At 34.8% G+C, this 25,000-nt stretch overlaps 1 protein-coding gene across 1 annotated transcript in view; it reads left to right on the forward strand.

Annotated features, from left to right (window-relative positions):
- Positions 1–25,000, forward strand: part of LOC127833459 (uncharacterized) — a 36,990-nt gene that overhangs the window by 4,396 nt on the left and 7,594 nt on the right. Inside the window, exons 2-5 of the mRNA XM_052358732.1 lie at positions 10,470–11,132; positions 11,773–11,931; positions 15,139–15,481; positions 21,587–23,360. Of these exons, the coding sequence (XP_052214692.1) occupies positions 10,602–11,132; positions 11,773–11,931; positions 15,139–15,481; positions 21,587–21,792 (1,239 nt within the window). The 5' untranslated portion in view covers positions 10,470–10,601 and the 3' untranslated portion in view covers positions 21,793–23,360. The remainder of the gene's footprint in view (positions 1–10,469; positions 11,133–11,772; positions 11,932–15,138; positions 15,482–21,586; positions 23,361–25,000) is intronic.

The raw sequence follows: 25,000 nt of genomic DNA on the forward strand, positions 1-25,000 counted from the left end.
TTATTATTGGTAGTAGTATGTGATACGATAATAAACCGTTTACGTTGATGATTTCAGGGAAAGTAAATACCAATATATACATTTTCACATCCGCTTACTTCCAATTTCGGTTGTCTCCCTTGTTACGTTCACACTTCAATCCAATATTTTAATTCTATCTGAACATAATTCTTCTTCGGTACACGATATTTTATTTGATATAGACGTAAAAATGCTATGTTTAAACATATTGTCTGTACATTTAAAATACGTAAATATAAGACATTATTTCCGTTGTTAATATAATACAGTATGTTCGCACTTATATAAAGAAATCTTCGTTTTAGCCGTGTGTGTGTTATTCTATAAACTTGTATCACCACATTCAAGAGCGTTCTTATGCAATATCGTATTGGTTTACTTTAATATCCATAACTAATGAATTCTTAATGAGTAAGGTTTCGTTTAAATCATTTGAAATAATTTGACAACCATTTGACCTTGAGCTTTATGACGACATGGTGTGCCTTCTCAACAACATATGTTCATGAAAATTATCACATTGATTGTATAGACTGTTGATTGCTGTTCCTCATTTTTTTGTATTTATTTACTTGACCAAACAAACGACATTTTAACTTTAAAGTTTGGTCTCGTAAACGGCGCCAGTTTTGACTTGATGTGCATTATTGGAACATTCTTGCTAAAGATCACTACACAATGTTACATACAAATACATACCTGTGAGCCTTAACGATCCAGAAGAGTAGAATTTCGACGAATTAATTCGGAAACCTATAGTTATCTCTGGTTACCTATGAAAGATGCTGACCAAACTATTTAAAAGAGGGATTACAAAAGTCGCGTTAATTTGAAGTTCCGTAAAAATATGTCCAGCGCTATATGATACAGTTTTTTGCATCAAACGTTTGCGCACGACGGACGAGTGATATCGCATGATGGACAAAACGTAAGCCAAAAAAAATCCATGTTTACATTGCGCAAATTGCTACACGAGCTTTTGGTTAAGCGTGCGCAAATAAATGCATTATTTGTTCTTATAAAGTTTGCACCAGGACTAAAAGTATGTTACTTTCCAGTTTACATGTGGAAAAGTAAATTATTTGAAAAGAACATAATAAACAAATATATGTGTTGTAACCCAACATTTCTTCGAAATAACACACCGGTTTATGCCAGGATTAGGGCCGCCATTCTGAGCACAGGAAGTAACCCAAAAGCTGTGAAACAACAAACCAGTATACTAATAAAGTGCAAAAGAAGGGTAGTTTTCTTATTGCTTCCATATATACTTATTCAACCTGATACCGAAATATTTTATTTAAACTGTTCTATAAAAGGTATATACATCATGCACCCAACCATTGGTGCTTATTATCAAATTCAAAGCATGTTACCCTGCTGCCAGGACTTTCGGTTTGAGAAAAAGAAACCCCTTTAGAGCTTTCATGTCTGATATGTGGCGACATTAAGTGTTTCTCTATCTATAAAGGTCGTTAAACCTAAAGCTTTCGGAACACAAACGTGCACCCAAACGTGGCTGTTACTATGTATGCATACTTAATCAACCAAATCGCGTTATGTTTTCACTTTGTCGGTAGTTATTTGTTAAGAAGCAGAATCAATAATGACTTTTGACAACTACTATAACCACTTCATAGTGTTTACAAATGTCATGTACTTGGCAATTTTAAATGGTATCACGAACTTTATGATTAGTTAATTTAACGTTAATGTGTATGCAAAAATAATGTTGCAAAAAACAGCCACCATTAGTTTAGGGTCTCCTTCTTCCATTTATACTTAAGCTTGGGACTAAAGTTCGATAACAATTAATTGCCTACAATAAGTAATTGCGTACATCATCCGCGCCCGTAGCATTATTTCGTTTTGGATTCGCTACTCTAAACCGTTATATCTTCTGTGGTACTCTATTGTTAACTCGAAATATTAAACACGCATTCAGGAAACATATGTGAACTAGTCAGCTTCTGTTTGGATTGCCTATGATCTTGTCCGCACAGCATCAATGTATATATCTTTCAATGATGCATTTTGTATACGTTTATTATAAATGTTAAATAAAAAACGATCACTCACTATATATAACAGTATGTGGATCCGTCATTGCGCGTTTGTCTATCATCTTTACCAGTTTCTTCGTGCGCTAAAATTTATTATTTAATAATTAAAAGCCAGCACGCTTTAATGTACGCCCATAATTTATACGAAAAAAAACGACACAGGAGTCACAATAGTTGATGGTGATGCAGATATTAAATATCGCAAAGTAACCACGCTCTGTGATTGGGCATTCCATCTGTGTTGTTTCTGTAAACGTCATGCAATAGGTTCGATTAAAGTTTGAGTTTTATTTCGTAATGGCAAATTGGAGCTTATATTGACTGGTAATATGTTAAGTGACTGACTTCAAATCATATCATTTCCTGTTACATGTATGTGAATATATGCATTTTAATGAGCGCATTATGAAAACAGAATTCATTCTACTCGACGGACGGACCTCTATATACATATACAAATATCTGTCATCTCAAACATACCACTCTATTGATAATATGAGTGCGTACATAATTCAAATACCACAAAAATATTATATTGGGAACCGATTAATACTATTATCTTAGATATCTTAAATGGTCAAAAACTCCGATGTATTGGTGTATTTAAAACGAATTATGAAATGTGTAAGAAAAAGGTTTGATTGCGTTTATTTAAAGCGACGGCGTCATCTCGACTACGTTTAGTAAGCATATTTAAATTATACCTTATTGTAGATATATGGAGTCTTGATATAATGGAATATAATAGTAGATGAGTAACTTAATATTAGTATTACCAGCATTCGTATTATCAATACACCTGCTATTGTATCAATGTCATTAGAAATAATAACAACATGCAGCATTGTTATATTTTGCATGTATTCAGTGGAGTCTGTATTAGATATATTATTTATTTCAATATTGTCATGTTATATTCTAATAGTGTTTTTGACTAATGGAGTGACGGCAACTATCAAGTGTATGCACTATAGTTATATGATCTAGATCGCATTCATAACTCATACTGCACATTCATAGTTTACAAGGTTACTTACAGATATCGCGATGTTTATGATAAGTTGTTGGGATAGACGTATGCTATGATTGTCGTCTACACTGTACATTATATAAATATTACTAAAATTTGTTGATGTATATGTATGATGTCAATGGCATTATAATGCAGTGTAAACATACTGCGTAAACTACTTTCCTTAGTGTAATGTTTTGAATTAGTTTTTCATAGTTATGCGTACATTACGATTTATGTTTGAAGCCCTTTTACAACGTAATCGTGTCAATCTTGTTCGTAATGTTTTGCATATCAGGTAAACACACCGTGAGGATAATAACTGATATTATGTTACAAAAGCGGCGGTCTTGTTGATTAGCACATTTATAGTCTCAAAATTGGTTCTCCTGTTACCTGACTTCAATATGAGTTGAGATTCGCCCGGGCGCACTACATTCAATAGCGGAAAACGACCGAGTATCTATTGTTATCTAATACAAGATAAGTATTGATGCAAAGCATCAGAGGGCGTCGGGAAATTCATTGTAAAAGGCACTCAATGAAGTTACATGGAACGATTTTTTTATACTGGAAATATTCATATATTGGCCGAAAAAAATTCTGGACGCATTGTCCCGATGTTTCTCATTTAAAATGAGGTAAAAATGCGCATTGACATGAAGACACTGTTAATTTGGAAAGAATCTGATGAAAAATGTTGACATAATCACCTAACCAAGCAGTTTTTCACTTTTATGTTTAAATTCAAAGAGACATAATTCTGGACTTATGGTCCGATATTGCTCATATAGAGTTCGGGTTGGGTCCTCATTGATAAAAAACCTGTGCAAGTTTGTGAACAATCGGATGAAAATTTTGGACAAGGATTTCAATATTTCTCAAATTCTAAGGAAGATAACTATGGACGTAATGGTCGGATAATGCTAAAGGGCCAATACCACCTGGATAGTTAAACGTGTCGCGCTTCGCGCTCTATATGTGGTTCTTAAAAAAACTCCGAGGAGTGCTTGACTCTGGTGAAACGGGTTGCTGGGACACAGCTCCTCCTTGATAAGCGGCTGCTTCCTTTATCGCAACTAATTGTTACAATCAATAATACGCGTCGCGCTTCGCGCTCTATATGTGGTAGGGATAGTACTAAGGGCCTATGATAAACAACCATAAAACTACATGGATAATAGATGTGTTGTTTGCATCTACTTGTTAATATAAAAACACGTGTATTTTTTATAAGATATTTAAGTGATGTAAAAAAAATTAATTAACGTTGTGACCACGATGTATCCATTAATTTTAATAAAAATGTCCAATTGTAGTAAAAAGTATTTTAAAATGTCTACATAATTTTTTTTAAATTATATTTATTAACCTGGCTGAAAAAACTATCTGCGGCCGAACTGTTTCGTTCGTCCCGAAACCCGGAATTGAATCGGGGGCCTTTAGATGACTGTTGCGTAAACAACTTCAGTCTAACGCTCTCCCAACTGAGCTATTCCGGCTGACATTCACTTATGTACTGCTATTTGGTGAAGTTGTGTATAGCGATCGTTATTATATGTATATTAATAAACTAATACATTGTACATGTTCGTACCACTACGCCTTCCAATAAACTTGCTTGCGCGATAGGTCGTCAAATATCGTACTACATTGATTCTCCACTAAATAAGCAAATTAGAAAAACCACAAAATAAATATTATTTGATTATGTTTTGTTTTTATACAAAACATCATTTGTTTTTATACAAAACCAGAAAGTGATCTTTCCCCTGTGATCAGTTGTGGATCAGTTATTAATTTAAAAAAATAGCTTTGCATCATTGGTAATAAATGTTGTAATAAATGTAATAGGCACAAATGCAGTACTTATTTACACTAATTTACACAAAAAATCACCACTATGCAAGATATTCTTAAAACAAAATTATATACATTGATCCGTAAAATAACTTCTCCCATAAGCGAAAAAAATGCATTACATATATAGTCGCCGCACTCCAGTACGACGCTATAACAAGATCAGATGGTTTGCAGGTATGTTTCCTTATTCATAAATCATAAGAATAATACCTAATAAGCGTACTAAATTCACGCACGTTAGGACGATTTGAATTATAGCTGAACTTTTAATGTGCATGCTTTAAGTTTGTATTAAGAGATTATTACACATAATAAACGTTGGTGTATTCTTGTGATTTGGAAAACGGAGTCCTCGAAGACAACCTCACATCTACAGTATGATGACCACCAGCCTAGTGCTACGTTGTACTTAATCTTAGGCTGTAAAATATATATTACAAAATCAATTTATGGTATATTAAGTTAAACATTACACCTTCCATGTGTGCATAGAGATATGATGTCAACGTCAAATTAGCACCCAATGAGTATACATCATTGGCAAATTTTAAGTATTGTTTCATTTTAAAGGGGCCTTTTCACAGATTTTGGCATGTTTTGAAGTTTGTCATTAAATGCTTTATATTAATAAATGTAAACATTATATATAAAAAGCTCCAATTAAAATCAAGAATAACCTTAAAAAAGGGAAAACAAGTAGCCCGCATCAGGGCTCGAACCACTGACCCCCGGAGTCCTGGAGTAAAAGCGAATTAGACCGCTCGGCTATCCTGCCAAGTATGAATGAGAGACGTATTTTATACTTAATATAAGCAATCTTCGTAGTTTCAGAAAATTAAACGACATCAACAGAACTCTCCAAATTATTAAATCGTTTCGCGTTGCAACGCTTTATAATTTTCAGGTTTTTAAATCGCCAAAAGATGCATATAATGGCTTTATTATACCATGGTAAATGTTCAGTATTACTGTTTCCTCACAAATATCAAAACTAATACGAAAACTTTCGAATCTGAAACAACTTTTTTAAATTTTGCCAATTTACGAAAACGTGAAAAGATCCCTTTAATAGATGCACTATTGCACCGCCTAATGGTTGTTGACATGTTATCAGGCTGCCCGGTGTTACTTAACAAATAGCTTTTTAATTGGTGTTTCAAGACAAGCAGATGTTGAAATGACATGTTGCACTCGCTTCGTAAATACACACGATATGCAAGTCGACGTCATTTACACACAAAACCTCCTCGTATCAGGACATCAACTCGCGTCAATTACCTGGACAGCCGTCACACAATTTGTTTGTCTATTTTGTTATTTATTAATGCATGCATTGTATGAAATAACATTAAAAAACATTTCATACGCGAGAACATGCATATAGTTTTTGATGGTGTGTGGAGCCTCTGCGCTTCTTACGCAAGTTCAAGATATGTTATTAGCTAATTTGAGATATTGTGTGAACTTGAAAAACGCTATCATCATGATAAAATATAATGCAGATAACTATTATTTGCGTTATCGTGTATATGTTTATAACGGTACACCAGCTCACATGTGCTTCGACAAGGACTGAACCCGGATCGCAAGGGTGAGAAGCGCGATTAGAACCACTGTGCTAGAGGAAAGCAATTGTCTTTAACATGTGTATGTGTGTGTCGAAGTTAATAATGTCTTTCAACGCCTCAAATGATAGTATTAGTACTTAATATATATATATATATAGAAAGAGAGAGAGAGAGAGAGAGAGAGAGAGAGAGAGAGAGAGAGAGAGAGAGAGAGAGAGAGAGAGAGAGAGAGAGAGAGATAGAGAGCTAGATAGATAGATAGATTGATAGATAGATAGATAGATAGATAGATAGATAGATAGATAGATAGATAGATAGATAGATAGATAGATAGATAGACAAATAGATAGATACATAGATACATAGATACATAGATTGATATATAGATCTATATCTATATCTCTATCTATCTTATATCTATATCTCTATATCTATATATCTATATATATTCTCTATATCTATATCTCTCTCTCGAGAGCGAGAGCGCGCGCTCGAGCGCGAGCGAGAGCGAGCGAGAGAGAGCGCGCGAGAGAGAGAGAGATAGCTAGATCGCTAGATAGCTCGCTCGATCGCTAATCGCTAGCTCGCTCGATCGCTCGCTCGATAGATAGATAGATAGATAGATCGCTCGCTCGCTGATAGATCGATCGCTAGATCGCTAGATAGATAGATAGACCGGCAGACAGATATATAGCCCGCTAGCTATCTCGATAGCTAGATAGATAGCTCGATAGCTAGATCGATAGATAGCTGATAGATAGATCGATAGCTCGATAGCTCGCTCGCTGGATCGCTCGCTGGCTAGCTCGCCCGCTCGCTCGCTGGCTAGCTCGCTCGCTAGCTCGCTCGCTCGCTCGCTCCTCGCTCGCTCGCTCGCTCGCTCGCTCGCTCGCTCCTCGCTCGATCGCTCGCTCGCTCGCTCGCTGCTCGCTCGCTCGCTCGCTCGCTCGCTCGCTGGCTCGCTCCCTCGCTCCCTCCCTCGCTTGCTCTCTCTCTCTCTCTCTCTCTCTCTCTGATCCGCGCGCCCGCGAGCGCGCGCGCGCGCGCGCGCTCGCGCGCGCGCGCGCGCGCGCGCGCGCGCGCGCGCTAGAGCGGAGAGAGAGAGAGAGACAGACAACCGAGATAGAGAGAGAGACAGAGATAGAGAGATAGACAGAGAGAGAACAGACAGACAGACAGACAGACAGACAGACAGACAGACATACAGACAGACAGACAGACAGACAGACAGACAGACGACAGACAGACAGATTAATAGATACACAGATAAATAATAAATTGATATATATATATATATATATATATATATCTATATATATATATATATATATATAGATAGAGAGAGAGAGAGAGAGATATAGAGAGACGAGAGAAGATAGCTAGAGAGAGAGCAGAGAGAGCGAGAAGAGGGGGGGGCGAGGGAGAGGGACGGGAGGTAGGACGGAGAGGGACACGAGAGCGAGAGAGGAGGAGATGGAGAAGAGAGAAGAGAGAGAGAGAGAGCGAGAGAGGCCTCCGCTCTGCTCTCTCGCTCCTCTCTCTCTCTCTCCTCGATCCCCTCTCTCGCTCTCTCCTCTCTCTCTCAGAAGATAGAGAGCTTCGCGAGAGCCGATAGACTCTGTCTACAGAGCAGAGAGACAGCACGAGAGACAGACAGACAGACGACAGACAGACAGACAGACAGACAGACAGGGCCAGACAGACACGACAGAAGACGACAGACAGACAGGACAGACAGACAGGCAGACAGACAGACGCCAGACAGACAGACAGAGACAGACAGACAGACAGGACAGACAGACCGACCGACCGACCGACCGACCGACCGACCGACAGACAGACAGACAGACAGACAGACAGACAGACAGACAGACAGATAGATAGATAGATAGATACGTATACGGACCATTAGAGTTTTCTGTAATTTATCTTTTGATATTTCCGTATCATTCGTGCGTGATCATTCGCTAACTGAACACATTAAAGACTGACAAAATTTCAAACATCAATAGTCTCTAAAAACCGATTTTGTGCCGATATTGAACTTTATTTATCTTGTTTAAAGTTGATACCTGTTCTTTACAAACTTTTTACATTAATGTGAATTCATGCGCATTCAACTACCGAACATATCAATACAAACCATTGAACGCTTCAAGTAACTTAATTATTGTGTATTGGTTTTCTTATAATTGAATTTCAAAAGTCAAATATGGGAATTAAACTTAACATATTGATTCAAATTTTTAGTTCATTGTGTCGATATATTATGTCAATCAATATTTGGACACGTCTTTGTTTGCTGTATTATTAAATCAACACTTAATCTGAATACATTTTTAAATGAATATGCATAGAAACTAGAGGTAAGATTTTTCGATGTATGTTTGAAAGATATTCAGTATATCTAACTTTCATTCGTTGAATAGAATATCATGTTCACTTTGAAAAAATGATCTTAACTGTACATCGACACTATACTAATCATGTAAAATTACATATATGTTTCTTTTGTTTGCTTGGTATTGTATAAAATAGGTGATCATTTAAAATACATTCTGCTTTATAACACTAATTTGAATCACGCACCCATCACACACAGTCAATATATTAAAGCCCGCGGTACACGTTTACTTACGTAATCTTCTTTTGACAGATAGTTAAATTTTGTTATACATCGTGTATATGGAAATGATTTATTTATAATGATTTCTGTTATATCGACGGTGATTGAAATGTGTTACATTTTTTCTTGCACAAAATATGCATACTTTAATTGCATCGTTATTAATTGATCACTTCTTTCTGAACTTGTCACTGATAAGTGGGAGGTGTGTATATATTTATATAAACATCAAGTGTTTGTACAATAGCAATCAATCATAGCGGACGGTACTAATGCACGTTTCTAACAACGAGCATAATAGCTCCTATCACTTCTCAGTATGTTCATTTTGTATTTCTGCGAATGTGGTGTAATGTGAGATTCATGTAAGCAACCTTATTGTCCTCAAACACGCTTAATATTTCACGTTATTCCTGTCGGTTTCTCTGCCTGGTCGACTAAATTCTATTGCAAAATTTATTGTTTACTGTAAGATTATTTTCGGAGATGGAACATACTGGTTTGCAAAACAAACACAAGGAGTCAAAATAATTTGAAGCAAGGTCAATGTTCGGCATTATTGCAGACGAATGATGGCCTATTAATAGGTTTCACTGGTAGTACTCTTGGTAATGTTTTATGATACGAGATCATAAACGTTTACTTGTAATGTCTCATATTAAAGTAAATGTAACATTATTTTATCTAACCTCTTTATCAATGCAAGTGAAACTTCTATATGCAAAATTCCAAAAGGCTTGCAAAATATGTCACATGCGTGTATGGTCAAAGAAGAAGTTAATATAGTCGCCTAAATGTGTTGGATGTAAAGATAAAGATATTGTCAAGGCGCCAAGTTAAGAGAACAATACTTTTTTTAAATTTAACCAAATCTACCTCGAGACTATGATACTTGCAATAAGCGACTTATTAGTGACTTAGTTAAAATCATCGTTCAAGCACAAAGTGTGCCGGAAAAATTCCACCCAATCCGAAATATACGTCCTTTAGATTAGTGTGTTCTTTTCTTGGTTTCAAATAGCAACACAAAGGCTTTCTTATAAATCGACTTGATTCAAAACAGCTTTGTCTTATGAGCGTCTCAGAGGCAATATCATATGTGGCGTCAAAAATGCCAATCTCGACTAATCTCATCGTACTGTCATGACAGGATTTCATGAAGCAGAGCTCATATGTATACAGTCAGCCAGTATAACTGAGTGAAAAGATAAACTTTATGCTTATGCACAAATAGCATGTATATAAACAATGTATGTTAAACAGTTATAATCTAAATCAGATTTATGAGTTTTGTTCATGGACGTTTTTTATTGTAGGTGATGAATTCCACTCAAAAGGCCATATAATCGTAGTCTATGTTGACAAGAGGAATGCAACATATCAAGGAATGTATGTTATGTTTATGCTTATCCATTAACAAAGTATCCAGTACATGCTAGTGGTGCAGTATGGCCGCTAACACACACCTGATCGGCGACAAGGAGACCAATAATTGGTTCAAAGCGTACATAGGACTCAATGTTACGAAGGAAGGACTCACTAACTTTCTTTGCGCAGAATTACAGAAAGTACACACCGTTGTTGGTAGAAGTTGTGGAAACTGCCCAATTGAAAACCTCATACAATGTCCGACAAACCCATATTGTAACAAAAGGAAACGAAATTATTGTCCTTTTCACAAATCACAGAAACCGCAGCCATGCCCAATATGTGATAATGTAAAAGATAATATCATATTACACCACAGATATGGTAAACCTTCCTGGAGGAACACTCGTGCGGAAAAGTGGGCACAAAATGATTGGGAAATAGGCAAATGCTACCTCCCTCCGGACGGATATAGCAGCATTTCCTCGATGCAGGAATCGGACTTTAATGGTGTGATAAACATCATGTTGAATTGCCTACATTTCCAGACATGTCTCTCCCCCTTATGTTTATCACCTCCACCGCCTGATAAGCAATGTCCACTAGAAAAGGTAATACAAAGCACGAGTTAAGTGTTTAAACAGTAGTGTGTCTATTTTTTTACTCATATCTGAATGTATTTGCGAACATTAAAGGGTATTTCATAAAAGCTGTTGCATATTTCATTAACTTCTATTGTATGACTTTCTAAATACTGCATTAACGCACACTTGTCATTTCAAGTATGTGTACATAAAAGCGAGTATTTACGATATTTATACTTGTTTTCAAAACTTATAAAACATCAAACACAAACACAATTCAGAAAAAGTAGTACCATTAAATAAATTAAGTTTAATTAAATTGCAATAATTGTTTACGTAAAAAACTCCTTCATGTGGACAAGAATTGTTTTCTATTTGGAAATGCCCATTAGCTGACCCATCTTTGTTCATACGACACGTAGACGCGCTTTGGTTTGTAATAATAAATGTGTCGGTATCGGCGTTAATTTTGCTGTATACAGTATACTGCAGTATACTTTATTTCATTGATGGTCCTTTATTTTTCATAAACTTTATTAACATGCATAAATCATATTGATAAGCTTATAAGATTGTGAGAGAGAAATATCGACATTAACATTCTAAATACTCGCTTTAAAATTCGAATATATTACTTGTTTATTTATCATGATTTGTTTTTTCGTAGGTCCGTCAGATTGGCCGAGATATGCGACACACATCCGACTGCAAGGTTACAGATGCTGACTTGAAAGACTATTTCAAGACACTGTCCACGCTCCTGGCTGACCCACAGTACTTACAACATGATCCTTCAGCCATCATAGCATGTACAAGACTTAGTGATGTAAGTTAAAAGGGACCAGTTTATATATTTATACATTTAGAATGGTTTGTAACGTCTGTCAAACAGCAAAGAAATGTGCAAATTATAAAACTATAATACAATTAACAACGACACATAAGGCAAAATAAATGTTTTATAACATATCGTTGTTTTCCCAGAAACGGGTAGGCAATAAGTATTGCACTTTTCCGTCCGTACCTACATACGTGAGACCGCCCCGAAGCTCCTTCCTTTGAATTGATTTCGCATTATGTTCACATCTGAATTACCTTAATGTGGAGATGATCCTACACAATTTGGCTGCAACATTAGTTTGGAGAATTATTGTGTTTTTGCTTGGTTTCCACTATTTACAATTATATATTACATAGGCATAAAATGTGTCTACTCTGATTGTCTTTAACTTCTTGGCCGATTTCAAACTTTCACAGCTTAATCATCTTAATGTGTGTTTGATCATAAAGGATGGCATTTTATCACATGCCATACCCTGTTTCCCATGTAATATTACCATTACATATAATTTTATCTTACACACGTGTAATATACTTTTTAAGCGTTTTCATTGGCTTAGTTTTCGTTTATTGACCAATCGCATTTTGTTATTTTGCTGAAATGACGTTGCAACGTCAAATGACGACAAGAAATGTACACAACATTCGGGATTTATCATTTGCGTAAATATTTATTTAATTTGCTCGCTTAAAAGCTTGTGATAAAAAAGATCTGACGCTCGTTGTCATATCATACCATATTTTATTAAACTCGTCTACGAAATTCGTTAGTAAGCTCGCCAAAGGCTCGCTCACTTACAAAATTCCTGAACTCGTTTAATAAAATATGGTATGATATAACAACTCGTGCCAGATCCTATATGTATCCGCTGCACATTTTATAATTATGATTGGCGTTGCGCTGAAGTGCGGCGACTCGTATGTAATACGTTTTTTTTTCGCTTATGGAAGAAGTTATTTAACGGATCAATGTATATATTTTTGTTGTCAGAATATCTTGCACAGTGGTGATTTTTTTGTGTAAATTATTGTAAATAAGTACTGCATTATGCTTATTACATTTACTACAACATTTATTGCAAATAATGCAAAGCTAATTTTTTTAATTAATAACTGATCACAGGGACTGGGCAATAATAAAAGTTCACAGGGACTGGGCAAATACGCGAACCGGTGAAACTTTCTGCTTTTGTATAAAAACAAAACATAATCAAAATATATTTATCTTGTGGTTTTTCTAACAATAGCGCAGACTTTTGCAGTTCGAGTTTTGGTTAACGCGTATTTTCTTCAATTTTAAAAGACGACAGCGATTACACGGTGTATTGCTTTATTGATTACCGTAACACTACAGTAACTTATTAATATATTAGAAAGAAGGTGATTTTTCAAGCGGTTCCGTAGTGTAGTGGTTACACGCTCGCTTCACATGTGAGAGGCCCAAGGTTCGAGCCCCAGTAGAATCAAATTATTTTATTTATGTTCTATGTTAACTTTTTGTTTTGATGTAGGCATTTTAGTTTAAATAAATATGCTGTTTTATTGTAACCATTTGTATGCCCCCGGATCGAAAGATCGGGGGTTTATTGTTTTTTGCCTGTTTGTCATTCTGTCATCAAAACTTTAACCTTACATTAAAGTTTTGCAACAACTTTTTAAATATTAAACATAGCAACTTGATATTTGGCATGCATGTGTATCTCATGGAGCTGCACATTTTGAGTGGTAAAAGGTCAAGGTCATCCTTCGAGGTCAAAGGTAAAAAACAACAACCTTACATTCAAGTTTTGCAATGATTTTTGAAATATTGAAGATAGCAACTTGATATTTGGCATGCATGTGTATCTCATGGAGCTGCACATTTTGATTGGTGAAATGTCAAGGTCATGGTCATCCTTCAAGGTCAAAGGTAAAAAAAATAATAAAAAAGCGGCGCATTAGGGAGCATTGTGTTTCTGACAAACACATCTTTTGTTTGTTTTTATTATGCCCATGAAAGTGTGAGAGGGTAGGGGGGAGGGGGGGGGGGTTGTAAACACATTAAAACTTTTACAGTGTTTTCATATCAATGAGTACTCAACCCCTATCGTAAATGAGCAACGTAATAATAAGTTCAGAATCATCTTCCCTTGAAGTTGAGGAAAATATAACATTTATTAATTACGCATACAAGAAGAAGCAGATTTTTTAAAACCTACACAGTTCTGTTCCATTAATGAAAACTGCACTCGGATGCCAGTAAAAAAGGAAACCAATGTAAATAAAATGAACTAAGAAATATTTGGGGGTTACAACACAAAATCATAGATAATGGTCATTTGGAGTTTATAACACAAGCTCATCGATTATGGTTATTTTGGGTTATAACACAATATCAGAGATAATGGTTATACCAGTATCTTTTTCTATTTTGTTAAAAATAATCGGCCTATTTATTTATATTAACAGTAGAAAAAAAATCGTTCCATGTACCTTCATTGAGTGTCTTTTACACTGAAATTCCCGACGCCCTATGATGCTTTGCATCAATACTTAACTTGTACAATATATAAATGTTTGGATAATGCACACGCGCAATGTGTCATAAACATAATGTTGGTTTGCTGTAAAAAATGGCATATAAAGTTTTGTGGTAAAATAAGTCGAAGAGCCAGCTAACATGATCTCTATTCAGCTATGAATGTATTAATATTAATTGTAAATCGTATAATTGATATAAATATGTAAAATAGAAAACGTTAAATAAAGTTGAAAAAAATTAATGTAATAAATTGACGAGTATGTAGAAATTGAGGGACAATTGACGAGGATGAAGAAATTGAAGCACAATTGTACAGTTTTATCACTAAACGTCATGTCTATAAAATCATACTGATTCGCATTTATAAGGTCACAGTTCACGAAACTTATTGGCATGGACTAAACAGTTATATTAGTTAAAATAATGTTATGTGTCAATATGTTTCAATATTACATTTTGTTTTATAAAAGTATAAGTAATATTAAAGGTATGACTTCACCAATGGCTCTGCAACTCGTGAAAAATAAATGTTACCATTCATGAAATGATACTACGATCTCTCAAGGACATAAACAAATATCCATCAAACCGTATTATTTTCAAGATGATTTGACATATTTAATATTTGTTTGGGGCAAAAACAACACAATATTTGTTTGGATTTGCATGCAGTTGCAGAATGATCGTATGTCCTTTGAAGAACTGGGCAAGCTGTTGAAAGAAGCCAATCACACTCTCGAAGATGCAAAAAAGGCCGGCGAATGTTTTTCTGAGAAGGCAAAAAGGACCTTGAAAGAACTGGAGGCAGGTTTGCATGAACTGTCCGCTCAGGCACTTAGAGGGAAACAAGACATACAATCGGCAACAATGATAGGATGTAACACTCTAATATCCACCACAGAGGCAGGTGTGCATGAACTGAAAGCCGCAAAAGAGGACATTGTGGCTCAAGTAAAAAAGGAAGTCAGAGATTTCAAGACAAATGGTGACGAAGTGAACTATTCGAAACGAAAAGGTAAGCATGCGAACACAACCGTTACTGTTAACAGTAGGAAAACATGCTTGGAATATCTGGAAACATATTGAGCAAAGTGCTATTTAACTGCAATTTTAAAGATTATGTATTAATTTTAAAAACTAACATCAACAATTGTGTCCAATAAAAATAGTGCATTTTTTCGTCACTCTCAACTTCTTTATAATTGCCTTTAAACAAAAGTTAAACCGTTAGGACTTGATTTACCCTAATGATGACTAATGTACCATTTCCGGGTTTAATTCAAAGTATCGCGATATTGATTCACATGAACTCTGAGAAATTCACGCATATTTTTATTCATGACATTGTAACTGCTAACTAGCTTATCTCAGTCGTCTTCTATTAGCCTGACGCCCTCTCAGAAACTCGATGCAAAAAACGACATAATTGGGACAATGAATTTAAAATTACAAGAAATTACAAGTAATATTTAAAAGTCTAACAAAATCCCGGCGCAGAGGCCAATCATTTAAAATTTGCTTTTTTGGATTTATACCAGTAAGTCAATTAAACAATGCGTTGTACAGACCAGTTGTGCCATATTTGGAAATCCATGGTTTGCAACAGTCTAATTCGTAAAAAATATCGTAGAAATTCAGTCATGTACGAAGTACTGTTGTAAATACCGATTTTTGTTATTTAAGAACTCTATTGTATTGAACACATACTGAAATATTGAATACGTATCAATTCATAATTTCCTTCTGAACTTGTCATAGATTAATCGCAGTTATCGGGTATGTATTTATTCAAGACATCATATGCGTGTACAATAGCAATCAGTCATAGCGGACGGTACTACTGTTACTGCACGTTTCGAACATCGAGCTTAAGGACGTACGCGGCAGTTTTAATGCAAATTTTGCTCCACCTAGAATTTGATACTTTTTGGTATTTAGGTAGAACCATCTGTTGTGGATAGAAAAATAACATAAAAATCATGGGTCACCGATGTTGTTCATGTTGAATTCGCTCTTGAACAACAAGCATATTTCAGCACAAGAACAATTCACCAAAAAGGTAATTACATAAAAACTTCAGTAAAGTAATGAGAAAAGTGTTGAAAACAACCTTTCTTTATCACAAAACATGTAATACTGATTTAATGTGACTGCAATATAAAAAAATAACATGAATCGATTGATTCATGTTTTTCGTCAATTTTTAAACATAAACAAAAACAACAGAATTTCACATATGAAATAAACAAAATTGCATCAAAGTCATTGTTATTTTTATATGCCTTCCTGCACCTATATTTTTTCCAAATTTACCTTAATGTTAAATGAGTTATAACTTAAAACAAATATAAAAAGAAACCAATAGGTCACCGAGGTCGTTTGTTCACAAAAGCGGTTTAATTGCATGTGTTAAAATACAATTTTAAAACACAGTGAAAACCATGTACATGGTGAAGGTCAAAACACATACTAGTACATATATTGCTGTTTGCCAATTCAAAACTAGATTCAAATGTAAATGAAAACACAAGTTATTTGTAACAAGATCAGTAAAAGTAGGTAAATACAGCTTCCAACTAAAAAAAGAGGTACATAAAACATTAAAGGGAAATATCGACGATATAAGTTGTAATGCTTGACATGACTTGGTCAATGTGTTTATGTATGCCAATGCAAAAGTAGATCTGATTATAAATTAAATTAAGTAGATAATTTAAGTAAAAACACAAAATATGTCTAGCAAGATCAAACAAATAAAAGTTTATACTGAACCAAACAAAAAAAATAATTGAATACATTTAAAGGGGCATACCACATTTTCTTTTAAATTCTTGATATGACTTTACTATTTAATTGTTGTATGGAAATGTAGATTTGACTTTAATGAAAATACAAATTATAAATGATGTGTATCGACGTCATTACATTAGGTTAATTAAGTATTCAATTAAAAACAATACGTATACAATACACTTAAAGGGGCATATCAACGGTATTAATGGTGATTCTTAATATGAGTTCACCAATTCACGGCATATCATTTGTATGAATTAATGTGTATTAACGCCGTAGCATATAATGGGAATTGTAAGGGAAATATATATGATTTTGTATCTTCACAGTTTGTGTACGATAAAAATCTAATCCAACTATTGTATTTTTAGGAAAACGTTAAATACCTTGCCGCATATAGATTTCATGCCAATTTCACCAAATGGCTCGTGGGCTAACTGACGTACGGTCGTACAAAGCCAATTCTTTATCCCTCCGCCTTTAGAGGGGAATATTGACTAAGTCACCATGCTCTTTTTTCACAATAACAACTCAAAATACAACTCGCAGTCAAACAATAAATACTTAGTTCCAACACATCACGAATGAAAATGAACTAAATAAATAAATATCCGACCCTGTTTTCTCAATATAATGCGGGTTATTGTTCTGTCAAATGTTAGCAGAATATATCTTTTGGAGAATCGAGAATCAATTACATACTTTACATATTTTAAAGGCTGTTGTTTTCCCGTTCCAGAATACGGGCCTTATCAAATTCCCCAATGCTACACGTGATCCCATGTCTTGTCTTAAGAATTTCAACGTGTCACAAAACTAAAAAAGGATTCCACTATATTTAGTTAGAAAGATTTAGATTGCATTGCATTCGTGTAATAGGACGTTATGTGTGAAGTATAAGTGGGTTGCAGGTGCGGTACCGGCGCACGCTCAGATACTTTGCTTAACGATTGACCAGCCTGTAAATGTCTTAGTGTACATCAATGTGTTTTCTTAAATCATTTGCTTACCAAAAATAACACAATGTTAGTTTTTTCCAATCATATTGGTCAGAGAAAAAAAATAAGCTCAAACAAGTATGCATGTATTATATGCACGTGCGGCAAGATGCACCAGCATCCGCACATAGTTAAATAGTATCAGAGCGTCGTGGATGAATAATTTTAAGTCATCGGATATTCTATGTAGTAAATTATCTCACACAACACTACATAAAAGTTAATACCTTAAGCCGTTGTTTGAGAAATGAAAATAATCCGATTTGTTTTTTTTAAGCATAAAATGAAACTTGCATAACAATTTTGATTATATTCTTTATATAAAACACATATACTTTGATGGCATGTTTTAAATATTATGATGATTTTAATTACAAATTGCTTAATTTGAAGGAAAGCTATCCGTCTTAAACAAGTCATTCTTGCGACACAAACATTTTCAGTTATAAGGAAGTATTGACTGTTTTCCGTAATGAGATTCTTGATTGTTGTTACAAAAACGCGATAAAAAGGATTTTTAATAGTCGCAGGAATGATTGTCGATTCTAACTGTGTTATTTAGGGGCTGCATATTGTTTATCAATTTTCTTAACTTCATAGTACTTATTTCTTGTCACCATTCCCTTATTGAATATGAATCCCGTTTTTATTCGAATATCCGAAAAAGCATACACTTATTGCGCAACCGGTGTTACAGTCAAAACAAATTTGCGTAAAACTAAACTGCCGCGTACGTCCTTAATATCTACTCAGTTCTCAGTGTGTTCGGTGTGAGCTATTACGGATGTGTTTTAATGTAAGATTCGTGTTAGAAACGTTCTTACTTCATGCTTTTAGATATGAACAAAAACCACCGACAAGCTTAATATTTCACGTTACTACAGGTCGTTTTTTACACTTATACCGAATGCAACTGTGAAATTTAATCTGGACATGGATCATAACGATTTACAAACAAACAAATGTATTGGCGCAATGCCATTGTTCGGCATGAATTCACGATGATGACCTCTTGTCAGGTTAAACTGGTCTTATTATTGAAATTGTTTTATGATACGAGATTATGCACATTGACATATAATACCTAATATAAATGTTCATGTAACATTATGGTATATAACCTCTTTACGAAGTAAAAAGTTTTTTTTATAAAATCAATCTAAAAGGCTTACAAAATATACCGCATGTGCGTATGATCACTGAAGGAGGAGATTATATAGTCGCATACTTTGTTGCATGTTTATATAAAGATATTGTCAAGGAATCAAGGTAGAATGATTTGAGGGAGTGTTGGCTTTTTATTAGAAATAAGTAGGAGAAATACGCAATTTTAAAAGCATTAGTTGGGTTACGTCGGCTTGTCATAAATAAATAACCATTATTCACGGAAACATAATATGAAGTTTCGGTAAGAAGTGGGCATGTAATATTCGGTCTGATAGTCATGGAAACGAGATTATCAATCATGATAACTCTATAAATAAAAATACACACAATGTCATAACTATACAATCATAATCGCAAACTTTGCACAAATCTTTTAAAATGAAAGTATTAATTTTTACTCGGAACACCACCGAAGAAAGGTATAATCGTATGCTATATTTATTTTGGGGAAATCTAATACGATGTTAAATTATCAGATATCCATTGAACACGTATAAACGTTCTTTTCTTAAAAGTTTACGAGGCGCTTAATCAAAACCTGATTGGCCCATTCAAAGAGTACCGGTAAATCATGCTGTACACTGCGACCTTTCATATCACAAATTCGTGCGACTGGAATAATACATTAGTACACGCGATTTTGAAATAAATTGTTGAAACTAATTTTCTGTAAGAACTCTGCACAGTTTGTTCCAAAAAGGTTTTATTGAAATTTTGATCATTTTGTATTCTTTTGAAAATGCCTAGGAATACTTACCATAACTATGTGTTATTTCCGCGACGTTGACTTTTGCGAACGGTCCGAAAATCAACAAATGAGAAATGTTTATCCTCTCTAAATTGTGTCGTTAAATTGTGCTAATCTGCACTTAAATGATATTTTTCACGTCTGTCCGATTTTTTTATCGAACTATATATTTCCCTAATGCAGTTAATACATCATGTCTTGAATACAATGTGTTAGCCTATTTTTCCGTCGGTTCGGTACTACGTTTCCGCGCGAAATCACGAGAGCTAATACCCACGTTGAGCCTTGCTGTATTTCTATAGTGTGTGTGTGCCATACGTCTTATTAGTAAGATTGTTTTGTGATAGTTATTGTCATTTGCTTTTTTCACAGGATTACAACAATAAACTTTATTTGTAGTTTTTATAATAAAGTTACATGTGCGTATTGTCAGATACACACAGTGTGACGGTGTTTTATGGAAATAAATGCTATATTGCATGCTCATATGAGTATGTCTTAGTAAGAGGTTGAACTACAATGGTGTTTTATCCAGGAGATTTTAGAAATAGGTTGGCAAAACATGTTTCCTCATCGAAGCTTTCATAGTTGAACAACTTATATAATAATCGAAATTAAATGGTAAAAAAGAAAAAAAATGTTATTTGAAAAATCATAACAATCGCATTATTTAAAAAATTTCCCCAAAAAATAAAACAATATACAGGGGAATATGAACAGTTGTTATTTATTCCAATTAACCATCGTTGATGGGCGGTTGATGGGCGGTACATGTTGGGGGAAATCATTAGGTCGCTTTGAATGTTTTATTAAATATGGCAATTTCATACTTATTTTAATGACTGTCCCCTTTTAACCGGTTTGAGCTTCTTATATAGGCACGGGGATTCTGGAACTGTATTATGGAATGCTTACAATCATATTCGTTATGAAAATAACAATGCTGGTAATGACTGAGCGTTACATCGGTTAGGCTTCTACTCAAATCTGATATTAGATATCAACTGTAGGCACCCATAGGGATCAGTATTTTTGAGACCGTGGTTAGGCCTTTATAATCAACACACACCATGTGATTTAAATAATTAAGGAATTGATGTGCCATTTAATATACAACCAAACAACATAGTTCGTTGAAAATCGCTCAACACGAACGTACATTTAAAGGTTAAAATTACTGCGTAATATAAGAAATATATACAGATTATCCATAATACAGCACAAACAACTAGTATTTTGAAGAAGTAATTGCCTACGTTTCCTATAAGATATAAAGTCATACAAAATATTCTTACGTCATGTATATCGAATAGATACATTAATATTTCGACGATGATTTACATACCGAATTCTGCCACTCGTTGTATTATTAATTGTGGAATAGTTTTTAATCAATGCGTTTGTTTGTTTTCAGAAATGCTATTAGATCTGATGATTGTACATTACGACAACACACTTAGTACCATCACAACCTCGCCATTGCATGACGGTATTCACGCTAGGGTAGATGATATTTACATGCCACCCAAATTACAGCTGATGGAAAAAGTCAAGGGGGCCTTCCAGAAAACTAATACAACGATTACGAAATACAGCAACGTTTTTTTTAAAGGATGGTAAATACAACCGAAAAATGTTCATTCAAGGCGAGGCAGGGTCTGGCAAATCCACGTTTCTCGCCATATTAGTTAGAGACTGGTGTTGTATAACTAGCAAAGCATCAGGTAAACAGTTCCAGACGGACGAAACTTACACTGACGATGCTTATGCACGATTGAGACCCTCTGATGTCTTTGAAGATTTAACGACCCTGAAAGTGTACACGTTCGTTTTCCATGTCACTCTAAGGGATTCAGTCAACGAGTTAAACATTTTAGAGATGCTTAAAAGTCAAATAATTGACTCAATTTACGGCGATAAGGATAGACGCGAAAATGCATACCGACTACTGAATGAGATCATTGAACGTGAACGCTGCTTGGTATTACTGGATGGTCTAGATGAGTGGACCTGCAACAAAGGTAAAAGCCTACCGGAATTGGCTGTATCTCACAGACAGTGTGATGTGTTGATAACAACTCGACCTTGGAAAGTGACAGAAGCGATAATACCTGACGCGAAAATTGACATGCTGCTTCAACTGGAAGGGGTTAACGAGCCTTTTGAGTTTAGCAGAAGACTGCTTGGCTGTATGGATGATTGTAAAGATAGCATGATGTTGGACAAAAAACAATCAGAATTTGAATCATACATAATGAAAAATGACTTGGGAAAGTTTCTGATTTCACCAATGCTATTGCAATTGATAGTTCACTCATGGGTTGAAGGGACTGAAATGAACGGCTCCATGTGTGAAATATACAGTCTCTTCCTGGAAAGTCTTCTTAAGAAGGCAAACAAGAAAAAAAGAAAATTTCAATCGCCACCCGTCCAATGCTTCAAAGACACTGAACACATACGGCCAAATATTGAAAACGTTGATCGTCTTGCTAAAGCGGCATTCCATTTGCTGTTTTCAAATACCAGAGAAAGTTCACTAGTGTTTAACGATACAGATTTGGAGCGATTTGAATTAGATGAAGAACGAAAGGAGTTTGCATTAAAATCCGGTATTTTATCGGCAACACGAAATTCGTCTGCATTGCGATCATCTTCTTCATTTTCCTTCATCCATAAAAGCATACAGGAATTCCTCACTGCTTTTTATATCGCCTGCAATACCCATCTAATTGATGACATCATTTCCGGTTATCTCAACCGTTACAAGGATGAATACATGGACATTTCACAGGTGTTTATATTCCTTTGTGGACTGGAAATATCAGCTGCGAATAAGCTATCCAGCATGATGAATGACCGCGATGTTGATTCGCATAGCATGATGAATGAACGCGATGTTTATTCGCTTAATAATAAGTTTACAAAAATCATACTATCAGGATACAGAGAAGCTGTAGCGAATAAACATTATGACAGTAACCTCAAACTCAGTCACTTTGATTTCCACAAACCGATCACTGAAATAGGAGACGTCCACAACATCTGGATACAAAACACGTCAAATATTCTGTCATTGGAACTACACATATATGAACGAGGCGAGTCTGCATCTCATTATGAGTTTGACCTGTCATCGTGTAGCAAGCTGAAAACGTTAGTACTATCGGGGATAGGGATATGGCTAAAAGGTAAATAAACAATAACATATTTCTATAGAATGTTTATTCGTTGTGTACACTCCGCAATAAAAGTATTATTTACAGTCTGATAAAATGAATTATGATTAAAATGCATCACCTTATACGTTTTCATGCAGTAAAAAGACGAATGAGATATAAATTAACGTTTCCCTCAGAAGCGAGTGCTCCTTCTCTATATATGTTTAGAACAGAGTTAAACACACTTACTTTAATGTTTCGTATTAGATGTATCGCCTTAAACTGTGTTAAGTATCACAGTTTGCACTTAAGCATACATCCTCTTAAAATGCAAAAACCGTCTTATGATTAAATTTTAATAAACGGCTTAGATATTCCGTTACAGTTGTTAATATTGTGTATGCTTTTGAAAGGAAATCACTATAAATAGTTTTTGTCAACCACTTCGCGATTTCAAACAGCGAATATTCGAAAAAGATAAACAGTGCATGCTAGTTGTGTTTTAAACTGCATGGAATATACACTGCATCTATTCTAGAGAATACATAAGTTTGTAAACGTTACTTGTCTTACACCTAAAATAGTTAGACATTTCTTCATGAAAATCAACACTTAATTGAATCATGCACATACCTCTGAACACAGACTCTTGCGCCGGAAGTAAAATATAGTTGTTTTACCTGTTAGCGAATCTTGCTAATGCATGGATCGCCAGTAGCTCGGACACCTATTGTATGGTTTTCGACATTTATATACAGGTATACTATTGTGTAACAGTTCTCGACTGTTTGCATGTTCCTGGTAATGGGTTTATGATCCTTTTTCGGATATTTGGCTAACGACGGCGGGCGTAGTAGTTTATCGTGTCCGTATAGTATATAAATGAAATAGCATACGCCATATGATACGCTTTGAGTGTATTCAAAATGCTCTTCTTATTCCACTGACAATTACATAAACAGTGCGGTATCTGGAATACGAGTGTGTATTCAAGGCTGACATTCACAATTTACGCTATTAAAAAACGAAAAGCTATGAAATGGAACTCTTGCCAAACGATGTTTGAATAATCTTTCTTTTAAAATAAATAATATTTTCTTTAGCGTTGTTCATCGGTAAATAAATAATATAAGTTTAATGTGAAGAGTTAATACCTGGAATGCAATGCAGTATGCTGATCGATATTTAAATAGTCGTTCTGTTTGAACAATATTGTTCAATAAAGGGTTGTTTATCAGTCGATTAAGAACGATTTAGAATTCTGACGCGTAGGAATTGAACAACAATTGCGTTCATTAAATGTGTTTGGTAGTCATAATCAAATGATTTTTTCATATATAACGACACTGAAATGCTGTAAAAATATGTGTTCATTGTAAATAAAAAAATATATTGTATCAATGTATGCTCAGGCTCGTTTCTACTTTCTGCGTTATGTAAAAATTATATACACGATAGATTTTTTGGTTTGAAAAGTTAGATGCGTATTCTATTTAAAAACAAACAGTAAACGAGTATTGTTTACGATACGTAAAGATGTGTCATATTTAAAGAAAGATAAAGTAGTACTTATTAATTGTGTGTACGCAATAAACATCAATAAATGTCCACTAAATATTCACGATTCATTCATATGTGGGCGTATTACTTAGGAATGAGGTACCACTTAC

This window comes from Dreissena polymorpha, chromosome 6 (genome assembly GCF_020536995.1).
Source record: "Dreissena polymorpha isolate Duluth1 chromosome 6, UMN_Dpol_1.0, whole genome shotgun sequence".
Taxonomy (NCBI): Eukaryota; Metazoa; Mollusca; class Bivalvia; order Myida; family Dreissenidae; genus Dreissena; species Dreissena polymorpha.